The sequence below is a fragment of the Salvelinus sp. IW2-2015 genome, linkage group LG1 (genome assembly GCF_002910315.2).
Source record: "Salvelinus sp. IW2-2015 linkage group LG1, ASM291031v2, whole genome shotgun sequence".
NCBI classification, from domain to species: Eukaryota; Metazoa; Chordata; class Actinopteri; order Salmoniformes; family Salmonidae; genus Salvelinus; species Salvelinus sp. IW2-2015.
The window spans coordinates 39,811,541-39,830,093 of record NC_036838.1 but is presented as its reverse complement, the minus strand read 5'-3'; the positions used below and the strand labels follow the sequence as shown (position 1 = coordinate 39,830,093).

Here is an 18,553-nt window from a genome sequence, read left to right as displayed (position 1 = left end):
CCCTTTGTCGGTGCCCTGCCCATTTGAGCTTTTAATGACAATTTTTCCCTGTTTTTTTTTTTTCTCCTTTCTCACTCACTCACTCACTCACTCACTCACTCACTCACTCACTCACTCACTCACTCACAGGTTTCCTGGGAGAGGGGGATGTGGTGACCCAGGCCATCCACGATGCCCAGCAGCTGCTGTGGAGTCATGGGCCGGGCGGAAGAGAGAGGGAGCGAGAGAGAGACAGCACTGCCAGGATGGTAAGCCATTGTCTAAAGTCACTCTCTCCTGTCACACACGCAGGCTTAGGGTCGTGGGTGGGTTCAGGGCCAGGTTTAGGGTTACAGGGATCCGTCGTCTCACAGTTGCTGTTATAGACTGGAGAATGTCTCAGCTACACACACACACTGAGAAAGTCTCAGCCATGTTCTCAAGCAGGAACAACAGCTGCTGTAAACTCACAACAGTGTTCTTATAAACACTGGTGATGACTCACCTTTCTCCTTTGTCCACTGTAACACACCGCTCCCCTCCTCTCTGCCTTCTCTCTCTCCTCCTCCTTTTCTCTCCAGAGCCATAGATACAGTGTTCGGCCAAGTGTGTTTGAAATGTAGACTTTTCATGGACTCCACAATGGCACCAAAATCTCCAAGACAAGTCCTTTCTTCAGCAGTGACAATGTCATTGTTGTGGAGCATTTGGTGCCATCATAGAGGAGAGTCCTTATGTCTTTCACCCCTCCGCCATCCTCTCCTTCCTTCCCTCAGGTCTAAAAACACAATTCTCTCMTCCTCATCCCTCTATTTCTTGCTTTTGCGTTTCCAGCCCTGCTTTCAAACACCGGCTGACATGAGAAACCTCTTCCTGCTCAGCCAGAAATAGTGCTGTTCCACACACACACACAGAGAGATAATGAAAAATGCTCTCTTCAGACCTGTTTTTACTGCCGCAACATTCAMATTTGTGTACCCATGTGATGTGGGTTAAGGTGTAGGCCTGTGTCTGTCAGGTGTGTGTAACTCTCTCTGTCTCTGTGTAGGAGCATAAGGAGTCTGGTCGCAGCGACAGGCTGCCACACCAAGACCGGGGAGAGAACAGACAAACCCGCCAAACCAACGAGGACCACCACAGCAGTGACTCTGAGGGTAGGCCCTCTAAAACTGCCTGATCAATAATAACATGTGGTTTAGATGGTAGAGGGGAAGCATCGTAGTAAGTCTAGAGCTTAAATGTTCTCCTTTCCTTTATCTACACTGATCTGAACACACAACACACAGAGCAGGGGAAAGCAACATGGAGGATTTCTTGTCCAGTATTTGTTTTCACCTTTCCTGTTCTTTTACCAGTGAACTTGAAGGAAAGTAGATTTGTTGTTGGCCACTGACTGTCCCCCCCCACCCACTCTGTCCCCCTCCTGCAGGCCCCCTGTCTGCTCCTAGTGTGGGGTTGTTTGCAGAGGTTCGCAGCCCCCCCTCCTCCGTCCACATCAAGAGACCCATGAACGCCTTCATGGTCTGGGCCAAAGACGAGAGGCGCCGTATACTACAGGCCTTCCCTGACATGCACAACTCCTCCATCAGCAAGATACTGGGTGAGCATGGACACACACACACACACACACACACACACACATACACACACATGGGACATAAAGCATGCACTAATTGCGATTAATGCACTGATTGGGATTAATAGAGTCATGTGAAATTGAATTGACATGCAAAACACACACATGCTGTCAGTCAATGAGCACTGTAATTGTGCGTTTGTGTATAGTCTTTGTATAAATATTGTTTGTGTGTGTGTGTGTGTGTGTGTATCTATTCCGGGTGTGTCACCTCCTGTAGTCCTGGCACAGAGGGGACATGCGAGGGCACGATCTGCCACCTGCTTCCCCTGGTGACAGGAACCCCCCCCCCCACACACAAATACAGCCACGCACCCCTTTCCTCTGACCAAACACTCACATTCCATTCCATTGTGGAGCACTGGAGACACTCATGCTATCCCTCCCTCCCCATCGAACGTAGTTCAGCTAACTCCTTTCTCTGGAAGTCTGTGTCCAACTAGTTTTAATGTCACGAGCACAAGTGCAGTGAAATGCCTTTCTTGCTCTAAACCCAACAACAACAATACTGTAATAAATATCAATGTAGTACTAAAAATAACAGAACAAAAACATACGAGAAATACAATTAGAAATAAGAAGAACATGAGAAAGTAAGAAGCTATGTACGGGGTCAGTATCCAACACTATATTTACAATGTGCAGGATACTGGAGTGATGGAGGTAGATACAGTTGAAGTCGGAAGTTTACATACACCTTCGCCAAATACATTTGAACTCTTTAACAATTCCTGACATTTTAGTCAAACGTTTCAGGTAGCCTTTCACAAGCTTCCCACAATAAATTGGGTGAATTTTGGCCCATTCCTCCTGACAGAGCTGGTGTAACTGAGTCAGGTTTGTAGGCCTCCTTGCTCACACACACTTTTTCAGTTCTGCCCACATATTTTCTATGGGAGGTCAGGGCTTTGTGATGGCCACTCCAATACCTTGACTTTGTTGTCCTTAAGCCCTCGTGCCACAACTTTGGAAGTATGCTTGGGGTCAATGTCCATTTGGAAGACCCATTTGCGACCAAGCTTTAACTTCCTGACTGATGTCTTGAGATGTTGCTTCAATATATCCACATAATTTTTCTTCCTCATGATACCATCTATTTTGTGAAGTGCACCAGTCCCTCCTGCAGCAAAGCACCCCCACAACATGATGCAGCCACCCCCGTGCCTCACGGTTGGGATGGTGTTCTTCGGCTTGCAAGTCTCCCCCTTTTTCCTCCAAACATAACGATGGTCATTATGGCTAAACAGTTCTATTTTTGTTTCATCAGACCAGAGGACATTTCTCCAAGAAGTATGATCTTTGTCCCCATGTGCAGTTGCAAACCGTAGTCTGGCTTTTTTATGGCGGTTTTGGAGCAGTGGATTCTTCCTTGCTGTGTGGCCTTTCGGGTTATGTCGATATAGGGTTCGTTTTACTGTGGATATAGATACTTTTGTACCTATTTCCTCCAGCATCTTCACAAGGTCCTTTGTTGTTCTGGGATTGATTTGCACTTTTCGCATCAAAGTACGTTCATCTCTAGGAGACATAACGTGTCTCCTTCCTGAGCGGTATGACGGCTGCTTGGTCCCATGATGTTTATACTTGCGTACTATTGTTTGTACAAATGAACGTGATACATTCAGGCATTTGGAAATTGCTCCCAAGGATGAACCAGACTTGTGGAGGTCTACACTTTTTTTTCTGAGGTCTTGGCTGATTTCTTTWGATTTTCCCATGATGTCAAGCAAAGAGGCACTGAGTTTGAAGGTAGGCCTTGAAATACATCCACAGGTACACCTCCAATTGACTCAAATTATGTTAATTAGACTATCAGAAGCTTCTAAAGCCATGGCATAATTTTCTGGAATTTTCCAAGCTGTACAGTCGTAGCCAAATGTTTTGAATGACACATATGATGGCAATTTACATATACTCCAGAATGTTATGAAGTGAGCAGATGAATTGCAATTAATTGCAAAGTCCCTCTTTGCCATGCAAATGAACTGAATCCCCCCAAAAACATTTCCACTGCATTTCAGCCCTGMCACAAAATGACCAGCTGACATCATGTCAGTGATTCTCTCGTTAACACAGGTGTGAGTGTTGACGAGGACAAGGCTGGAGATCACTCTGTCATGCTGATTGAATTTGAATAAGAGACTGGAAGCTTCAAAAGGAGGGTGGTGCTTGGAATCATTGTTCTTCCTCTGTCAATCATGGTTACCTGCAAGGAAACACGTGCCGTCATCATTGCTTTGCACAAAAAGGACTTCACAGGCAAGGATATTGCTGCCAGTAAGATTGCACCTGAATCAACCATTTATCGGATCATCAAGAACTTCAAGGAGAGCGGTTCAGTTGTTGTGAAGAAGGCTTCAGGGTGCCCAAGAAAGTCCAGCAAGCGCCAGGACCGTCTCCTAAAGTTGATTCAGCTGCGGGATCGGTGTACCACCAGTACAGAGCTTGCTCAGGAATGGCAGCAGGCAGGTGTGAGTGCATCTGTACGCACAGTGAGGCGAAGACTTTTGGAGGATGGCCTGGTGTCAAGAAGGGCAGCAAAGAAGCCACTTCTCTCCAGGAAAAACATCAGGGACAGACTGATATTCGGCAAAAGGTACAGGGATTGTACTGCTGAGGACTGGGGGTAAAGTCATTTTCTCTGAGTCCCCTTTCCGATTATTTGGGGCATCCAGAAAAAAGCTTGTCCGGAGAAGACAAGGTGAGCGCTACCATCAGTCCTGTGTCATGCCAACAGTAAAGCATCCTGAGACCATTCATGTGTGGGGTTGCTTCTCAGCCAAGGGAGTGGGCTCACTCACAATTTTGCCTAAGAACACAGCCATGAATAAAGAATGGTACCAACACATCCTCTGAGAGCAACTTCTCCCAACCATTCAGTTTSGTGACGAACAATGCCTTTTCCAGCATGATGGACCACCTTGCCATGAGGCAAAAGTGATAACTAAGTGGCTCGGGGAACAAAACATCGATATTTTGGGTCCATGGCCAGGAAACTCCTCAGACCTTAATCCCATTKAGATCTTGTGGTCAATCCTCAAGAGGCGGATGGACAAACAAAAACCCACATTCTGACAAACTCCAAGCATTGGATTATGCAAGAATGGTCTGCCATCAGTCAGGATGTGGCCCAGAAGTTAATTGACAGCATGCCAGGGTGGATGGCAGAGGTCTTGAATAAGAAGGATTAACACTGCAAATATTGACTCTTTGCATCAACTTCATGTAATTGTCAATAAAAGCCTTTGACACTTATGAAATGGTTGTAATTATACTTCAGTATTCCATAGTAACATCTGACAAATATCTAAAGACACTGAAGTAGCAAACTTTGCGGAAATTAATATTTGTCATTCTCAACTTTTGGCCACGACTGTATAAAGGCACAGTCAACTTAGTGTTTGTAAACTTCTGACCCACTGGAATTGTGATACAGTGAAATAATCTGTCTGTAAACAATTGTTGGAAAAATTACTTGTCAACCACAATGTAGATATCCTAACTGACTTGCCAGAACTATAGTTTGTTAACAAGAAATGTGTGGAGTGGTTGAAAAACGAGTTTTAATGACTCCAATCTGTGTATGTAAACTTACGACTTCAACTGTATGTATAGGGGTAAGGTGACAGGGATACTGGAGTGATGGAGGTAGATATGTATAGGGGTAAGGTGACTAGGCATCAGGATATATGATAAACAGATTAAAAGCAGCGTATATGATGATTGCATGTGTGTGTGAGTGTAGAATCCTGTGAGTGTGCATAGACGGTGCAAAAAAAAGAAAAGAAACATACAAGGGTCAACTCACTGCTAAATAGCTAATGGCTACACAGTCTTATTTATGGCTTGGGCATAGAATCTGTTCAGGAGCCTGTTGGTATCAGACTTGATGCACCGCTACTGCTTGCTGTGCAGAASCAGGAGAACAGTCTATGGCTTGGTTGGTTGCTGTCTTTAATGATTTTCCGGGCATTCCTTTCACACCGCCTGATATAAAGGTCATGGATGGCAGGGAGCTTGGCCCCGGTGATGTACTGGGCTGTCCGCACCACCCTCTGTAGTGCTATGCGATAGAGGGCGGTGCTGTTGCCATACCAAGCAGTGATCCAGCCAGTCAATACACACTCAGTGGTGCAGCTGTATAACTTTTTGAGGATTTGAGGGCCAATGCCAAACCTTTTCAACCTCTGAGGAGGAAGAAGTTCTGTCTCGCGTTCTTCACAACTGTGCGCACGTGTGTGGACCATTTTAAGTCCTTAGTGATTTGGACACCGAGGAACTTGAAGCTCTCGACCCACTCCAATGCTGCCCCCCCCCTTTCCTAACTAGGAAAAGCCAATGTATTCTTGTACAGAAAGTCCTCTGTTCTTTAGTCTGACATTGTCTCTCTCTCTCTGTTTGTCTGTGTCCCTCCTTCCCTCCAGGAACTAGATGGAAGTCTATGTCTAACCAGGAGAAGCAGCCCTACTATGAGGAGCAGGCCAGGCTGAGCCGACAGCACCTGGAGCGTTACCCCGACTACAAATACAAGCCCCGCCCCAAACGCACCTGCATCGTGGAGGGGCGGAGACTCAGGGTGGGCGAGTACAAAGCCATGATGAAGAGCCGGAGACAGGAGCAGAGAGGGGCATACACACACAGGTAACACACACTGGAGATGATGTTCTGTTAGAGATTGGCTCTGACAGTGAATAAAACCTGAGTTGATATTATACAGAGAGCTCTTAGCGAAACAAACTCTGCTCTMGTCCCTTGTGCTTTTTCTGTAAGAACACAAACAAACCCACTGTGGTTAAATAGAAATGCAGGCCTTCAGCTGGTTATGTCTTCTCTCATAGTGAATAAAACTCTGCTCTATTGTTCTCTATGACTGTAAAACTGCTCGAGTAACAGCAGCTTCGAGTGRTTTGTTTTCTTCAGTCCAGTCCTCTTCTCTGGGTATGGACATGTCCTGAGACATGGTGGTAGACTCCTACATACAGCCGTGCCTCAGGGCAAACACCTATCCAGTCCTTTCAGATCTAGACAAGGATTTGRGAATTGTTGTACATTCCAGCACCAACGTCCTGTCTGTCTTCCAGTCAATCAGAGCCGCAGAAGCTGCACTACGCTCCAGGCGAGGGCCAATACCCAGGCGGCGGTGGAACRGTCTCCATGCCGACGGTGCCATTCCACCCCGCGCTATTGGAGCACTACCTGCCACGAGGGTTGGAGGCTCCGCCTCCTCGCAGACTTGACGGGCAGATCACACCCACTCCCCTCCACAGAGAGAGGCCACCGTACAGCGAGGGGGAGGAGAGTGACAGAGGAGAGAGGAGCGAGGGAGAGCTAGTTCTCCTCACTGACTGAGTGGGAGGGAGAGAGGAAGGGAGAGAGCGAGAGGGACAGAGTTTTTAATAGGGATAAAGGAGTAAGGGAGAGCTAGTTCTCCTCACTGACAGAGAAGGAAGGGGAAAAAGGAGAGCGGAACAGAGAGAAAGAGGAGTATGTGTGTGTAGAGAACTGAATGAAAAGGTGTGTGTGTGTGATGAAGGGGATCTTGGTCCACATCAAGTGTGTCAAGAGTTCAACGGTTAAATCTTAGCCATGTGATATGACCATGTCAGCAGAGCCCATGACATGTTAGGGTTAGTAGGAGACAGTCGTTTGTTACGACGTTAAARGTGTCTGACATTTACTCATAAATCTGGCAGCTGAATCTAAAAGATCATTGTCCATGTAGCTAGTAATAAAGGTACATTCACAATGTGGAATGAGTTGATACACTGGATTAGACTTGGGGTTCATTACTGTCACCAACAGGCATATTGACTAGATGTTTCCCTAAACACACATCTATTATTTCTAGACCATATCCTTCAAAATATTAGGGCCAGGGTATGAAACATCTGATCTCTCCCGAACTACATGCATCAGTAATTAGGGAGAGTTCTGATTCTGAAGGAGTGCTGCCCTCTGCTGTTTAGAATGGGCACAGCACCATGAAATATCCCGATCGCTAGAAATAAAGATTTTTATTTTTATTCTCAATATTTACACAGATGACCTAGTCTGTGGTGATAGAGGTTGAATAATCCCCATTATTAGCCAATGCACTGGTCAAGCATAGGTAATGAGATGCACTCTGTAAGAATACACTTTCATCTCCAAACAGACAGAAAGGCTGCACCAAAATAGTCTAAACTTGTCTCCTTATATCCTCTCCTTCACATGCACTGACAACAAAACATAGGATAAGGCAATATGGGGGATTCCTTGTGCGAGAGTTTATTTCACTTCAGTGCAGGTGGAGTAAAGGAGACGAGGAAGCCACTTTAGACTATCAGGATGCACCCAGTGTTTCAGTTTTTGCACTTGCGATAGTTGATCAGCAGTGACATCTAGTGTAATGAGAAATGTCTAAGGAATCTCCCTCCAAGCCCTTATTCTAGATTGATCTCATCCTTCTCTATTCTCTAGTTGTGTACAAGCTGTATGTGATGTGTGCATAATGTCTGTCAATCAATTTATTTTTAACGCGGGTTTACAATGTACTTGTCACAGAACGTTATACAAATGTTCTGTAAAATGTGTGTTTCTTTGAGTGTGCGTGTGGGTATTGAACTCAAAGGTTGGCCTGAACACTTTGTATCCTGACACCCTGGCCTCTTGTCTTGACCACAGCTGTTTCTCTGTCCATGTACTGCAGTTTGCCTTTACACAACAGGGCTCCATCTCAATAGTCCTAATGTCGCTTCATCTCCATCTGCGCTGACCTAATAGAAATGGACAGGTGAAATGAAAGTTTAACCCATGTTATCAGATGGAGAAACAGAATAGTAAGGCATCTTAGACTGTTGGGATGCAGCCTTCATCACAATGTACTGGACAGAAGAGGTCACATTTGTGGTGTAATCGTATTGTTAACTGAGGCAGGCCTGGGGTTAGTTGCTGTTCCACTGTTGTAAAGCATTTGGTAAGCCTTGCTTGGGGAGTAGAATGAAGTGGCCCCTGGACACTGATCTATGGTCAGTTTTACACCTTTGCCTATAATKTTAAGGTAAGATAAAACTCTTGCTAAGTACAACTTCAACCCAGAGCCAAGGGGATGGCGCTGTATAGAGACAGATGTATCAGAGAACATTTCTAATTATGACAGAAACCCAGAAGAGAACTTTCACCTGTTGTCACCCCTGCTGTTGTAAATATAGATAGATTTTATTTTGTTTATAAGAGCCTGTGTAATTTAAAGGTGTACCTTTCTCTGTATGTTTTCTAAGTTGTGGTTTTGTTTTTTGGAAAATAATAAAATTGGTTGTGTTACATTTGTGGCTGTTATCTTTTCTGTGTTCAGCTGCAATCACGTGCTCCTTTATCCCCACAGGAGTGCAGTCCAATAAGTTCTTACCATACTGACTCAGGTTACCAAGGTGAATTTCCACCTCAGTCCTCATGGTAACGATATTTAGGACCTTACATAAACAGTTGCTTATCATCAGCCTGGCCTATAGTGAAACTAGAAGGCAAATAGTCATAAATCATGCTAAATTACTGACCAAATGCATAGAAGTCAACTCCTATAGAAATGCAATGGCAGTGATAGGTCACTTCATGTCATCAGAGCAGTGTATTAGGATATCTTCAGCAGTGGAGCCCCCTTGGTGGTCTTCCCTCTYCCAGGGCCAGACAGGAAACTAGTGAAGACAAAACATTTTACCCCATCAAGGTTGGTGTTGTCACTCACATGCATACACAACAAATAGTTCAATGTTTTTTAATGGAAATATTTACTGACCAATGTTAAATTACTCTCCCCAGCACTCACAGAAGTGTGGAGGATCACTGTAGTCAGATTCACAGTATTTCTTAGTATTTACAACCTCTGTCTCTGCTGGCCTTAATGCTGACTCCCTACACTCACCTAAAATTCAAATCAGTCAAAACCATGTACAAAAAAAAAGAATATGGAGAGAGTAAAATCTAGTTTTCTGTAGTGTGTTTTCAAGTTGTCAATTTAGTATATTCACACAAGTTAATTTCAAATGAACTGCAAGACTTATGAAGTTAACCATTTTGGTATGTATATAGAAAAAGTAAAATAAAAACATGAGATTCACCCAATAAATACCCCCTTCAACACATCTCTAGCCTACAAATACCAGCGTCAGGATGTAACCCTGCCAGTCAGCACATATCCACAGGGTTATGTTGGGAACAGGGTTATGTTAACAGGGTTATGTTGGGAGAATAAAATCAAGTCCCACATTAGTGCACACTTAACTTCCTGTATGTGTATTATTGGCTTTTTTTCTAAATGGGGAACTTACTTCCTTTACTTCAAATGCAAAGTCTTCTAGGACACATTCAAAMGCTCTTTCAACGTTTGTCCAGTGAAGGCATGAGCTGTAATAGTGTATAAAAACTCAACACTACTTTACAGCTTTTACTAGTAGACCTACGAGCACTCCGATTCTTGAACCCACTCCATCTGCTCCTGCTGGCTTGCCCTCAAAGATCTGAGAGTATTGGATAGGTGTTAGGCTGGAGGGAGTTTCTACCATCATGCTATCAAAAGGCTAGTAGTAGCAATAAGCATAATCGTTTACATTTCGTGAAGGGAGTTAACAAGGGCATAGGCAGAATGGGGGTCATGTTTAAGAATAGGAAAGCAGCCCTAGCCTGCCGTAGTTGGTCTACCACTTCAATAAGTGGGGTGCATTTCCATGAAACCCAGGGTAATTTTTGGTTGTGCATTCAGGAAGCAGACATTTACAGTCATCACTATCTGGCCAAGCTAGAATGGACRGAAGTAGGCTGTTGCTTTCTAATCACACATTTTAACCATTAACCTATGTTGCCACTTCTGTTTGTTGTAGCTTGGCAATCTAGTGACTGACTAGTTTAGTTGAACGTACCCACAGACCACCAGGTGTGCTTTGGTGCATAGAACATCTTGACATTCGACCACCTTATCTCCCTCATACTCTTATGGTCAGTCTACATCTAGTGTCTTCCTCTTCTCTCCTTAAACACCACATCTGAAAGCAATATGGTGGATTCATTTGTCATCCATCCAATTGTTTCCTATTAGTGTAGATGAAGGAAAGGAATCCACTAAGACGGTTGAGATGCACCCCAACAGGAATACAGTTTGAGTCTCATTGAAATGTTACGGTCAACTCAAAGGAAACACATTCACATATGTACATCTACGATAAACAGGAATTCATTGCACTTGGTCCTCTTAGTTCAACCCTGGGCCGACATAGAACAGTTGGTGGTGAGCTGTGACTCACCTGAAGCCTTTCAAAGTGTTGTCTCTGTCCATAACGGACTTTCAAAATGTATACAAGAGGGCCTTGACCAGACATTTAGGAAACACTACAAGATTCTCRTAACCAATTCCACTCACTTAAAAATGCTGACTCAATGACATAAATGGTTTGGAATGTTGCAGATAGAAATGTACTGTATAGAATGGACACAATCCTACATCAAGTATGAGTCATTTCCATTTGTTGCATCAATCTACTATGTTGCAGATGCTCTGCTTAACACTACTCCAGTAGTCAAAAACCTTGGTCCTGGACAGTTACAGGGTGTGCAGGGTCATTCCAGCACTAACACACATGATTCAATGAACCAGGATAATGATGATTAGTTGAATCATGTGTCTAGACTGTAGCTCTCCAGGACAAGAGCTGGTGAAAACGACATCTACCCTCCCTGCCTGTACAGCTAGTGACAAGGGACAAAAAGGCAAGCTCTCCTGAGAGTCAAGAGGCTGCTCATCAGTCTCACCGTGTAGCCAGACAACACATTTTGGAGTTTGCTAGGGGAACTAAGAGGCCTGGCAAGCGTGGCTAGTGACTCATCACAACAGTCCTTCTCTTCAACACCTTCATAGAGTTGGCAGCCTCCTATATTGGTGAATTATTAACCCTGTCAGTAACAGGAGACAGCCAGGGGAGGGATCWGCGCTCTCCGTCTCCCCCAGTGGTCATGGGCAGGGATCACAGGACAGGCTGTACGATATCCTAATACTCTAACATGGCTCTCCTCTAGTTCCCCTTACATGTTGACCTTCTGATCTGAGGGGGCTGGAGAGGAAGGGAGGGGGGACCGGGATAAAGAAAGGTGTTAGAGTTCCTCCAAAGATCATGATGTCAGTCAGAGAAGGACGTGGTTGCTGGCTCAGTGTGGACTTCACCCTGCTGTCTTGTCCTTGGCCACCTCACATCCTGATAAGCTTCAGAACATTGGGGGTTAGTGATTCCACACCCTTTGAAGCATTGACTGGCTCTGACAGTTCACGCAATATCCCATTGTATAAGATTCTGGCTCCTTTTTAGGGAAGTTATGACTGAATGGATGGAGGTTGGGATGTTACAGTGAATATGTGCACGTCAGGCAAAAGTCCCTCCACCACCTCAGCCAATCAAGAGAGTCGAGAGAGGAGGAAGTGTAATAGTGCAGAGGGAGGTGAGAGAAAGGGGGAGGAAGAGGGGTCAGATACTGGGGAAGGCAGGGGTGATTGAGGTTGTGATTTTCAGAGTAGTCTGAGTGCAAAGTTTAACAGAGCGAGTCACCATAACTATAAAAGCTAACGTGGTGGAAAAGAGGCTGAGGGAGAACAGGGCCCTGGTTTAAAGTTTAGCATCAGTGACGCAAAGCTGCTCCTGGCCACAGAGGCAGCTCTGCTGTCACAGACATTATTAAACCACCATATCACTGTCTTGTCATGGCTAGCCCCTCTCTAACCTACACGGCAATGCCACCTTCACTGCAAAGCAACTAAAACTTCTCAGTTCTACGTCAACCCCTAGCCACTTCGTGTAGATCTGAGTTRAATGAATACACTATTTTCAAGGTGAAACCATGACCATATTGCTGAAGAAATCCTCTCAGATCAGTGCCTACATTAAGGACAAGATGGCTGCCCTCTCTCCTACACTACATGCCTTGAACACAACCACAGGGCAAACTCAGAGCCCATATAAACAGAACTCTGTCTGCACACTGTCCATGTTGGCACCAAACGCTCCCAGACTCAGCTACCCGTCTGCCTGGGAAATGAATCTTACATCACTAGGTCAATCAATTCTTCACAGAATAAATAAATAAAGATACATTTACACACAGACCACCCCTGGCTGTTTTGGGGAATCTTGATGAGCTTGACTGGTGAGACAGAGGTGGACAGAGTTSAAGAGGAATTAAATAGTATTTGCGCTTGTTGCCAGGGACCGAGTTAGGAAAAAATGTTGTGGTCCATCCACACTCGGCCCTCTAAATGTTATTTACCCCACCCCTCGACCCCATTAATAATGCTCAACCCCAACCCTTGTCCCTCATCCCCCAGCACAGCCYTCTCCTGCTCAAAGTGTGTCTGCTCCACTGGTCAGTGCCAGTGATGGGGTCCCTCTCTTCTTCTCTTCTCCTCTCATTCTGGGATCTGTAGGGCCATCACTGCAGGTTTGGTCTTGAAGTATTGGTTGAAGCGCAGCACAGCATACCTGCAGGAGAGATGGGGGAAAAGGGGGAGGGAGAGATAGGGAAGTGTTGAAAGAGAGCGGAAGAGTTTGAAACATCCATTTTGACTTAATGAGAGCACCAAGTATCCAAYAGCAGCCATAACAATAGCCCAGACAGCTCCAATTGACTGGTTGTTAAACTGTCAAGAGCAATATGTCATTCATACAGGTGACCGGGGGGGGACAGTTCTGTCGTCACCGCAGGACTGATTGGGTTGCAGACACTCAAACCACCAGGGTCAGTTTCACCTCTGCAGGCCCAAGACGAGACCGCTCTCACTCTCTATGCCATCTTTCCTTTCTCCCTCTATTTTCGCAGACTCTCTCCCTACTTTCTCTACCGGTCAGCTTTCTCTGCGTGTGTGTTTGTAGAAACTGTGTATTGGAAACTGTSCTGTACCACAGAGCTTACTGCAGGGTTTGTCTTTCAGTCTGTCATCCACATTAAATGATCCCTTTCACTCACATGCACCACAGGCAGACCAACAGCTTTTAACATCACTTCACAGGAGACCATTACACACAAACTTACCCCAGGAAGTCAAAATCAATGGAGGAGTACTTGGCCTGGATGAGTGCCCAGAAGCCCCAGAAGAAGTGTGACGCCTACAGAGAGAGGTCGGTGGTTAGACAGGGTCAAACTAATCAAAGTTTCAGCACAGCATCTACCAAGTCATCTGATTGAGAGAGAGAGACAGTGTGTGTTCCTCACCAGAGCAAACTTGTTGACCTGTACGTAGAGTCTCTCCAGCTCTCTGTCRCTGACCTCCTCTCCTTTCTTAGTGGACAGTTTGTACGCCTGCAGATACACACGCAGCCACTCCAGCTGCATCTCACGGCTAGGATACAGCCCATAGTCCAGCTCACTCATACCTGTAAACATACAGGTTCACACACACATTACATATACACACACACTGCATGTCATGACTAAGATACAGCCCATGTATCTCCTCTTACCAGCAAACTCGTTGAAGTGGTTCCCGATGTCAAAGGCCTGAAAGTTGTAACTAGAGTATTCATAGTCTATGAACCGGACATGGCCTGGAGAAAATGGAGAGGTTGGAATCAGTAACATGTGGATGTTATAATTAAGTGGATGATCACCTGGGTGATGTTCTAAACTGATGACATATCTCACCCTCTTTGCTGTTGTGGATGATGTTCTAAACTGATGACATATCTCACCCTCTTTGCTGTTGTGGATGATGTTCTTGCAGAGCAGGTCGTTGTGACAGAGGACCACAGGAGAGCCCAGCTGAGACAAGTGTTCCTTCATCCACACCATCTCTTGCTCCAACACCGCCTGGCTGGGCACCTCCTGCTGGATCCTGGAGAGATGGGGGAGACAGGAGGAAGGTAGGAGGAAGGGAGAGGTAGGAGGAAGGGAGAGGTAGGAGGAAGGGAGAGGTAGGAGGAAGGGAGAGGTAGGAGGAAGGGAGAGGTAGGAGGAAGGGAGAGGTAGGAGGAAGTTGCTTTTATTGCTAGTCTTTATCTTAAATGTTTAAAATCAGACACGGAGTGCGTGTGTGTGTATACTGCGTAGAGTCAGAGTGCCCAGTAGAGCAGTGCAGAGGGGAAACGGCCGCTGTGCTGTGGTAATGGGCTTGAAGCGTTCATCCAGAAGATTGACTGACTCCCATTGTGTTAACTCAACCCTCTGTCCAGGGCCTCCCACCTCTAACCTTCTTCCACTAGTAGTACAGCAACAGCTACTACTGGCTGGACTGCTCCCTACTAACAGTAACCTACCTTCCCATGGCCTATCACCACCGAGGACCATCTACCTAGGCCACCTCTCGCCAACTGAGTGGCCAAGTCCCCAGAGCCTCACCCAGCTCTCTTCTCCCTGCCTGCCCAGATCTCTGCTGTTGGCTGGGTAGAGGAGCAGCCAGTACCCACCCACAAGAAGACAGAAGCCTCCTCTGACAGTGCTGGCTGGGGCACAGTTGTTGAGTCTACATGTGTGTGTGTTTGTACAGTGCAGGCAGGCTGGCTGAATGACGCATTAGCTCGCTACATTACCCAGGCATTCTAGGCAGGCTGATAAGTGGTATGCAAACATCTGTTATCCCAGTGCATACCTCCGCCTCCATAATCCACCTCTACCCTGCACTGTTGTTATGATCGCACTTATATAGGAGTCTGTATAGAGGACTTAATAGCAGACCCAGGCAGATACAGCCATTGAGGACAGGACTGGGAGACAGCTGGCCAGCACATGTATGAACAGTAAACCCTTTTAAGAAAATACCTTCTTGAGTAAGAAGGGGCCAAAGTGTGTGTGTGTGTGTGTGTGTGTTCAGGTTAACTGGTACAGAGTAGTGTGTTCAGGTTCCTCTTACCTGGCGTTGGAGGCTTGCTCGGTGAACTCGGTGGCGACCAGAGAGAAATATTTCCTCATCTTGATCCACAGGTTGGGTTTGGGGACGCAGCCGTTATGTGCGTGGATCGCATGGATACGAGCCATCTCCCTGGATATTAGCCTGAGGACACACACAATACATCATTCCGCAAGTATGATGAAATACACAATCATTACGGAATGATTCCTATCCCCCAAAAATAGGTTTGTGTCCTGCATCCTGTTCTGATCAATGAAAAAGTAATTTACTTGACTGTTTTTTGACCTTTTAAATGGTGTTTACTCTACACAGTTCATATTCTAGTTCCATGGTGCAGCCAACAGGGCTGAGGACTGCCTAGAGACGCAGTCCCTATGGACTCATTTGCAGTCAGCTACGCTATGAGCTTGTATTGAGGGTGTGTATATTTACACACCAAACCAGGCTTTCCCTGCAGACTAGACAGATACCAGGATCAGCTTGAAGATGGTTTTCTAGTAAATGTCCTCACCTGAGTAAGATAGGGTCCCTGACGTCCTGTGTTCCGAGGGCGTCCCCCTGCATGAACTCGTAGCAGAGGCCATTCTGGAAGGTGCAGTAGAGGCGCGGGGCGCAGCCGTTAGCATGTAGGACCTGGAAAGACATGCAAAGGATTAGACACCGATGACCTCATAAGACACACCAGGAAGTAGCCTGCATATGGGTCCACACACAGGGAGTTGAACTTGGCTACCAGTGTAGAGGCCCTTAGTTCCTGAATTTGATAGTGAAACGCTCTGAAGTGTCAAATGTGTGAACTGTTTGTGTGAGAACCAGGAAGCTCTTGAGAACGTGTGTGAGAACCAGGAAGCTCTTGAGAACGTGTGTGGTTCACCTGGAAGCTCTTGAGCTCGTTGTCTCGGTCGACGATCAGCTCCGTCTTGTTCCCATACACACGCACCAGAACCACGTCCTCTGGACTGGCATCCACATAACAACCCACCAGCTTATTAGTGGTCCCATCAGTGAAGAGCTGAGAAAGAGAGGGAGGGAGATTAATACAGCAAAAATGCATCAGTAGGGGCGGCAGGTAGCCTGGCGGGTAGGAGTGTTGGGCCAGTAACCAAAAGGTTTCTGGATCGAATCCCCAAGCTGACAAGGTAAATAAAAGTATGTCGTTCTGTCCCTGAACAAGGCAGTTAACCCACTGTTCCCCGGGTCCATGACGTGGAAGTCAATTAAGGCAGCCCCCCGCACCTCTCTGATTCAGAGGGGTTGTGTTAAATGGGGAAGACACGTACAACTGAATGCATTCAACTGAAACAACTGACTAGGTATCCCCCTTCCCCACCAGTGAAGGTATAGTTTAGGCGAGTCTACTCCAGTTAACTGTCACTAGGTCAGTTGAGGCACAAGCCTATCCTTGCCAGGAGTCATATCAGGAAGCATAGGCCTAGATGACCATGAGAAGGTTGAGGAAGTCACAACAGTCATTTACTAGAAGGTCTGGCTAGCTTATCTTATGAGCGGAGATAGTTACAGTATTCTGTGTTATGTCTATACTGAAGCTGGACAACTGGGCCAAAGGGCAAGGGCTTTCCAGCTAGGCTACTTGTTTAAYGGCACCCAGACAAGGAAGCTGTTTGCAATGCCAGCCACTTCATTCAATGACTACTGTTGGGGGAGAAAGTAACACACAGGAAGTCATGGTCTGCATGTGTAGTCTCCCCATCTCCTTTCTGACCATTGAGATCCACCCAATGGCTAATAACTGACCATATTCATGCTCTCTGGAATGTGGACAATCTGGACTAGTGATTTGACAGTGGGCAGATATCCATCCCCACAGCTAGAGATTGCAGAGCGACTAGCCCCATCCACACTGGCCCGCTCTCTGGCCGCCCACCCCTACATAGCTGGCATTCCTAGCATGGTTGACCAGAGAGATGGGCACACCGGCACCATGTTGTGACCACACACACGTATACCGCTTTTGACTGCTTTATCCCGTGACAGTCTACACAGACCCAGAACACACTGCACCTCTATGACCTGTGATCATCCTGCCTCAGTGTGTGTCAGTTTCTCCACGTATCACAGGCAATAAGCTCCAATACAACTGGGGTAATTATTAACGAACATTCTGTTTTAGGTGACATGTTCTTTGAATGAGAACAGAACGTCTGCATATCTTAGTAGGCTATCACTTTATTGTGGCTACAAATTAAACAAGCAAAAGATACGAAGTATCTCTTGCACACACACATCAGAATTGGCAGAAGGCCACATGGCATTAATGTGTGATAATAAGCAGGTCAAAGGTGATGGGAATGGGATGTGACTGGGGTGTTGGTAGGTTCTGGTGTTTGTAGGGACAGAGGGCAGGATGTTTGGGACTGGACACTAGATATTTACAGTAACAGAAAGCCCCCCGACCCCCTCCAAATCCTGTCCAGGTGGCTCAGTCAGTTCAGTTCCAGTAACCCCCTCCAAATCCTGTCCAGGTGGCTCAGTCAGTTCAGTTCAGTAACCCCCTCCAAATCCTGTCCAGGTGGCTCAGTCAGTTCAGTTCCAGTAACCCCCTCCAAATCCTGTCCAGGTGGCTCAGTCAGTTCAGTTCCAGTAACCCCCTCCAAATCCTGTCCAGGTGGGTCAGTCAGTTCAGTTCCAGTAACCCCCTCCAAATCCTGTCCAGAGTGGCTCAGTCGAGTTCAGTTCCAGTAACCCCTCCAAATCCTGTCCAGGTGGCTCAGTCAGTTCAGTTCCAGTAACCCCCTCCAAATCCTGTCCAGGTGGCTCAGTCAGTTCAGTTCCAGTAACCCCCTCCCAACTCCCTTCACTTCTCTCCAACTAGTTACTCACATGTTCTCCATCTCTATAAGTCTACCACTCTGTCTGTCCTCCCAGTCTCGCTCAGTTTGTCCTCCATCTCTCTCGCTTTCTGGCACGTACCCATGCCTGGTGGGGGCTGTATTAGGCTGTGGCTGTGCGGGGCTGTGTGGGTTACAGGGACAAAGGCAGGGGGACAAAGCCTGTTTGGGTGGCTCCCATTGAGAAAAGCTGTGTTGGGAGGTCAACAGTGTCACGTTCTCAGTCACAGG

The 18,553-nt window shown here is 46.3% G+C and overlaps 2 protein-coding genes across 8 annotated transcripts in view; one reads left to right on the top strand and one right to left on the bottom strand.

Moving 5' to 3' along the window:
* The window catches only part of LOC111967508 (transcription factor SOX-13-like), a 49,977-nt gene extending 41,058 nt beyond the window's left edge, over positions 1 to 8,919 (top strand). For all 6 annotated transcript variants that reach the window (XM_070444879.1, XM_070444882.1, XM_070444880.1 and 3 more), the window contains 5 exons: positions 130 to 248; positions 1,028 to 1,133; positions 1,409 to 1,579; positions 6,040 to 6,256; positions 6,697 to 8,919. In XM_070444879.1, the coding sequence (XP_070300980.1) occupies positions 130 to 248; positions 1,028 to 1,133; positions 1,409 to 1,579; positions 6,040 to 6,256; positions 6,697 to 6,964 (881 nt within the window). In that variant the 3' untranslated portion in view covers positions 6,965 to 8,919. The remainder of the gene's footprint in view (positions 1 to 129; positions 249 to 1,027; positions 1,134 to 1,408; positions 1,580 to 6,039; positions 6,257 to 6,696) is intronic.
* Positions 8,920 to 9,352: 433 nt separating this feature from the next.
* LOC111967511 (ethanolamine kinase 1) overlaps positions 9,353 to 18,553 on the bottom strand; it is a 21,658-nt gene continuing 12,457 nt past the window's right edge. For both annotated transcript variants that reach the window (XM_023992595.2, XM_023992587.2), the window contains 8 exons: positions 16,348 to 16,485; positions 15,985 to 16,106; positions 15,474 to 15,614; positions 14,317 to 14,459; positions 14,089 to 14,172; positions 13,841 to 14,001; positions 13,661 to 13,734; positions 9,353 to 13,110 (listed from right to left, as the gene is read on the bottom strand). In XM_023992595.2, coding sequence (XP_023848363.1) covers positions 13,038 to 13,110; positions 13,661 to 13,734; positions 13,841 to 14,001; positions 14,089 to 14,172; positions 14,317 to 14,459; positions 15,474 to 15,614; positions 15,985 to 16,106; positions 16,348 to 16,485 — 936 coding nt within the window. In that variant the 3' untranslated portion in view covers positions 9,353 to 13,037. The remainder of the gene's footprint in view (positions 13,111 to 13,660; positions 13,735 to 13,840; positions 14,002 to 14,088; positions 14,173 to 14,316; positions 14,460 to 15,473; positions 15,615 to 15,984; positions 16,107 to 16,347; positions 16,486 to 18,553) is intronic.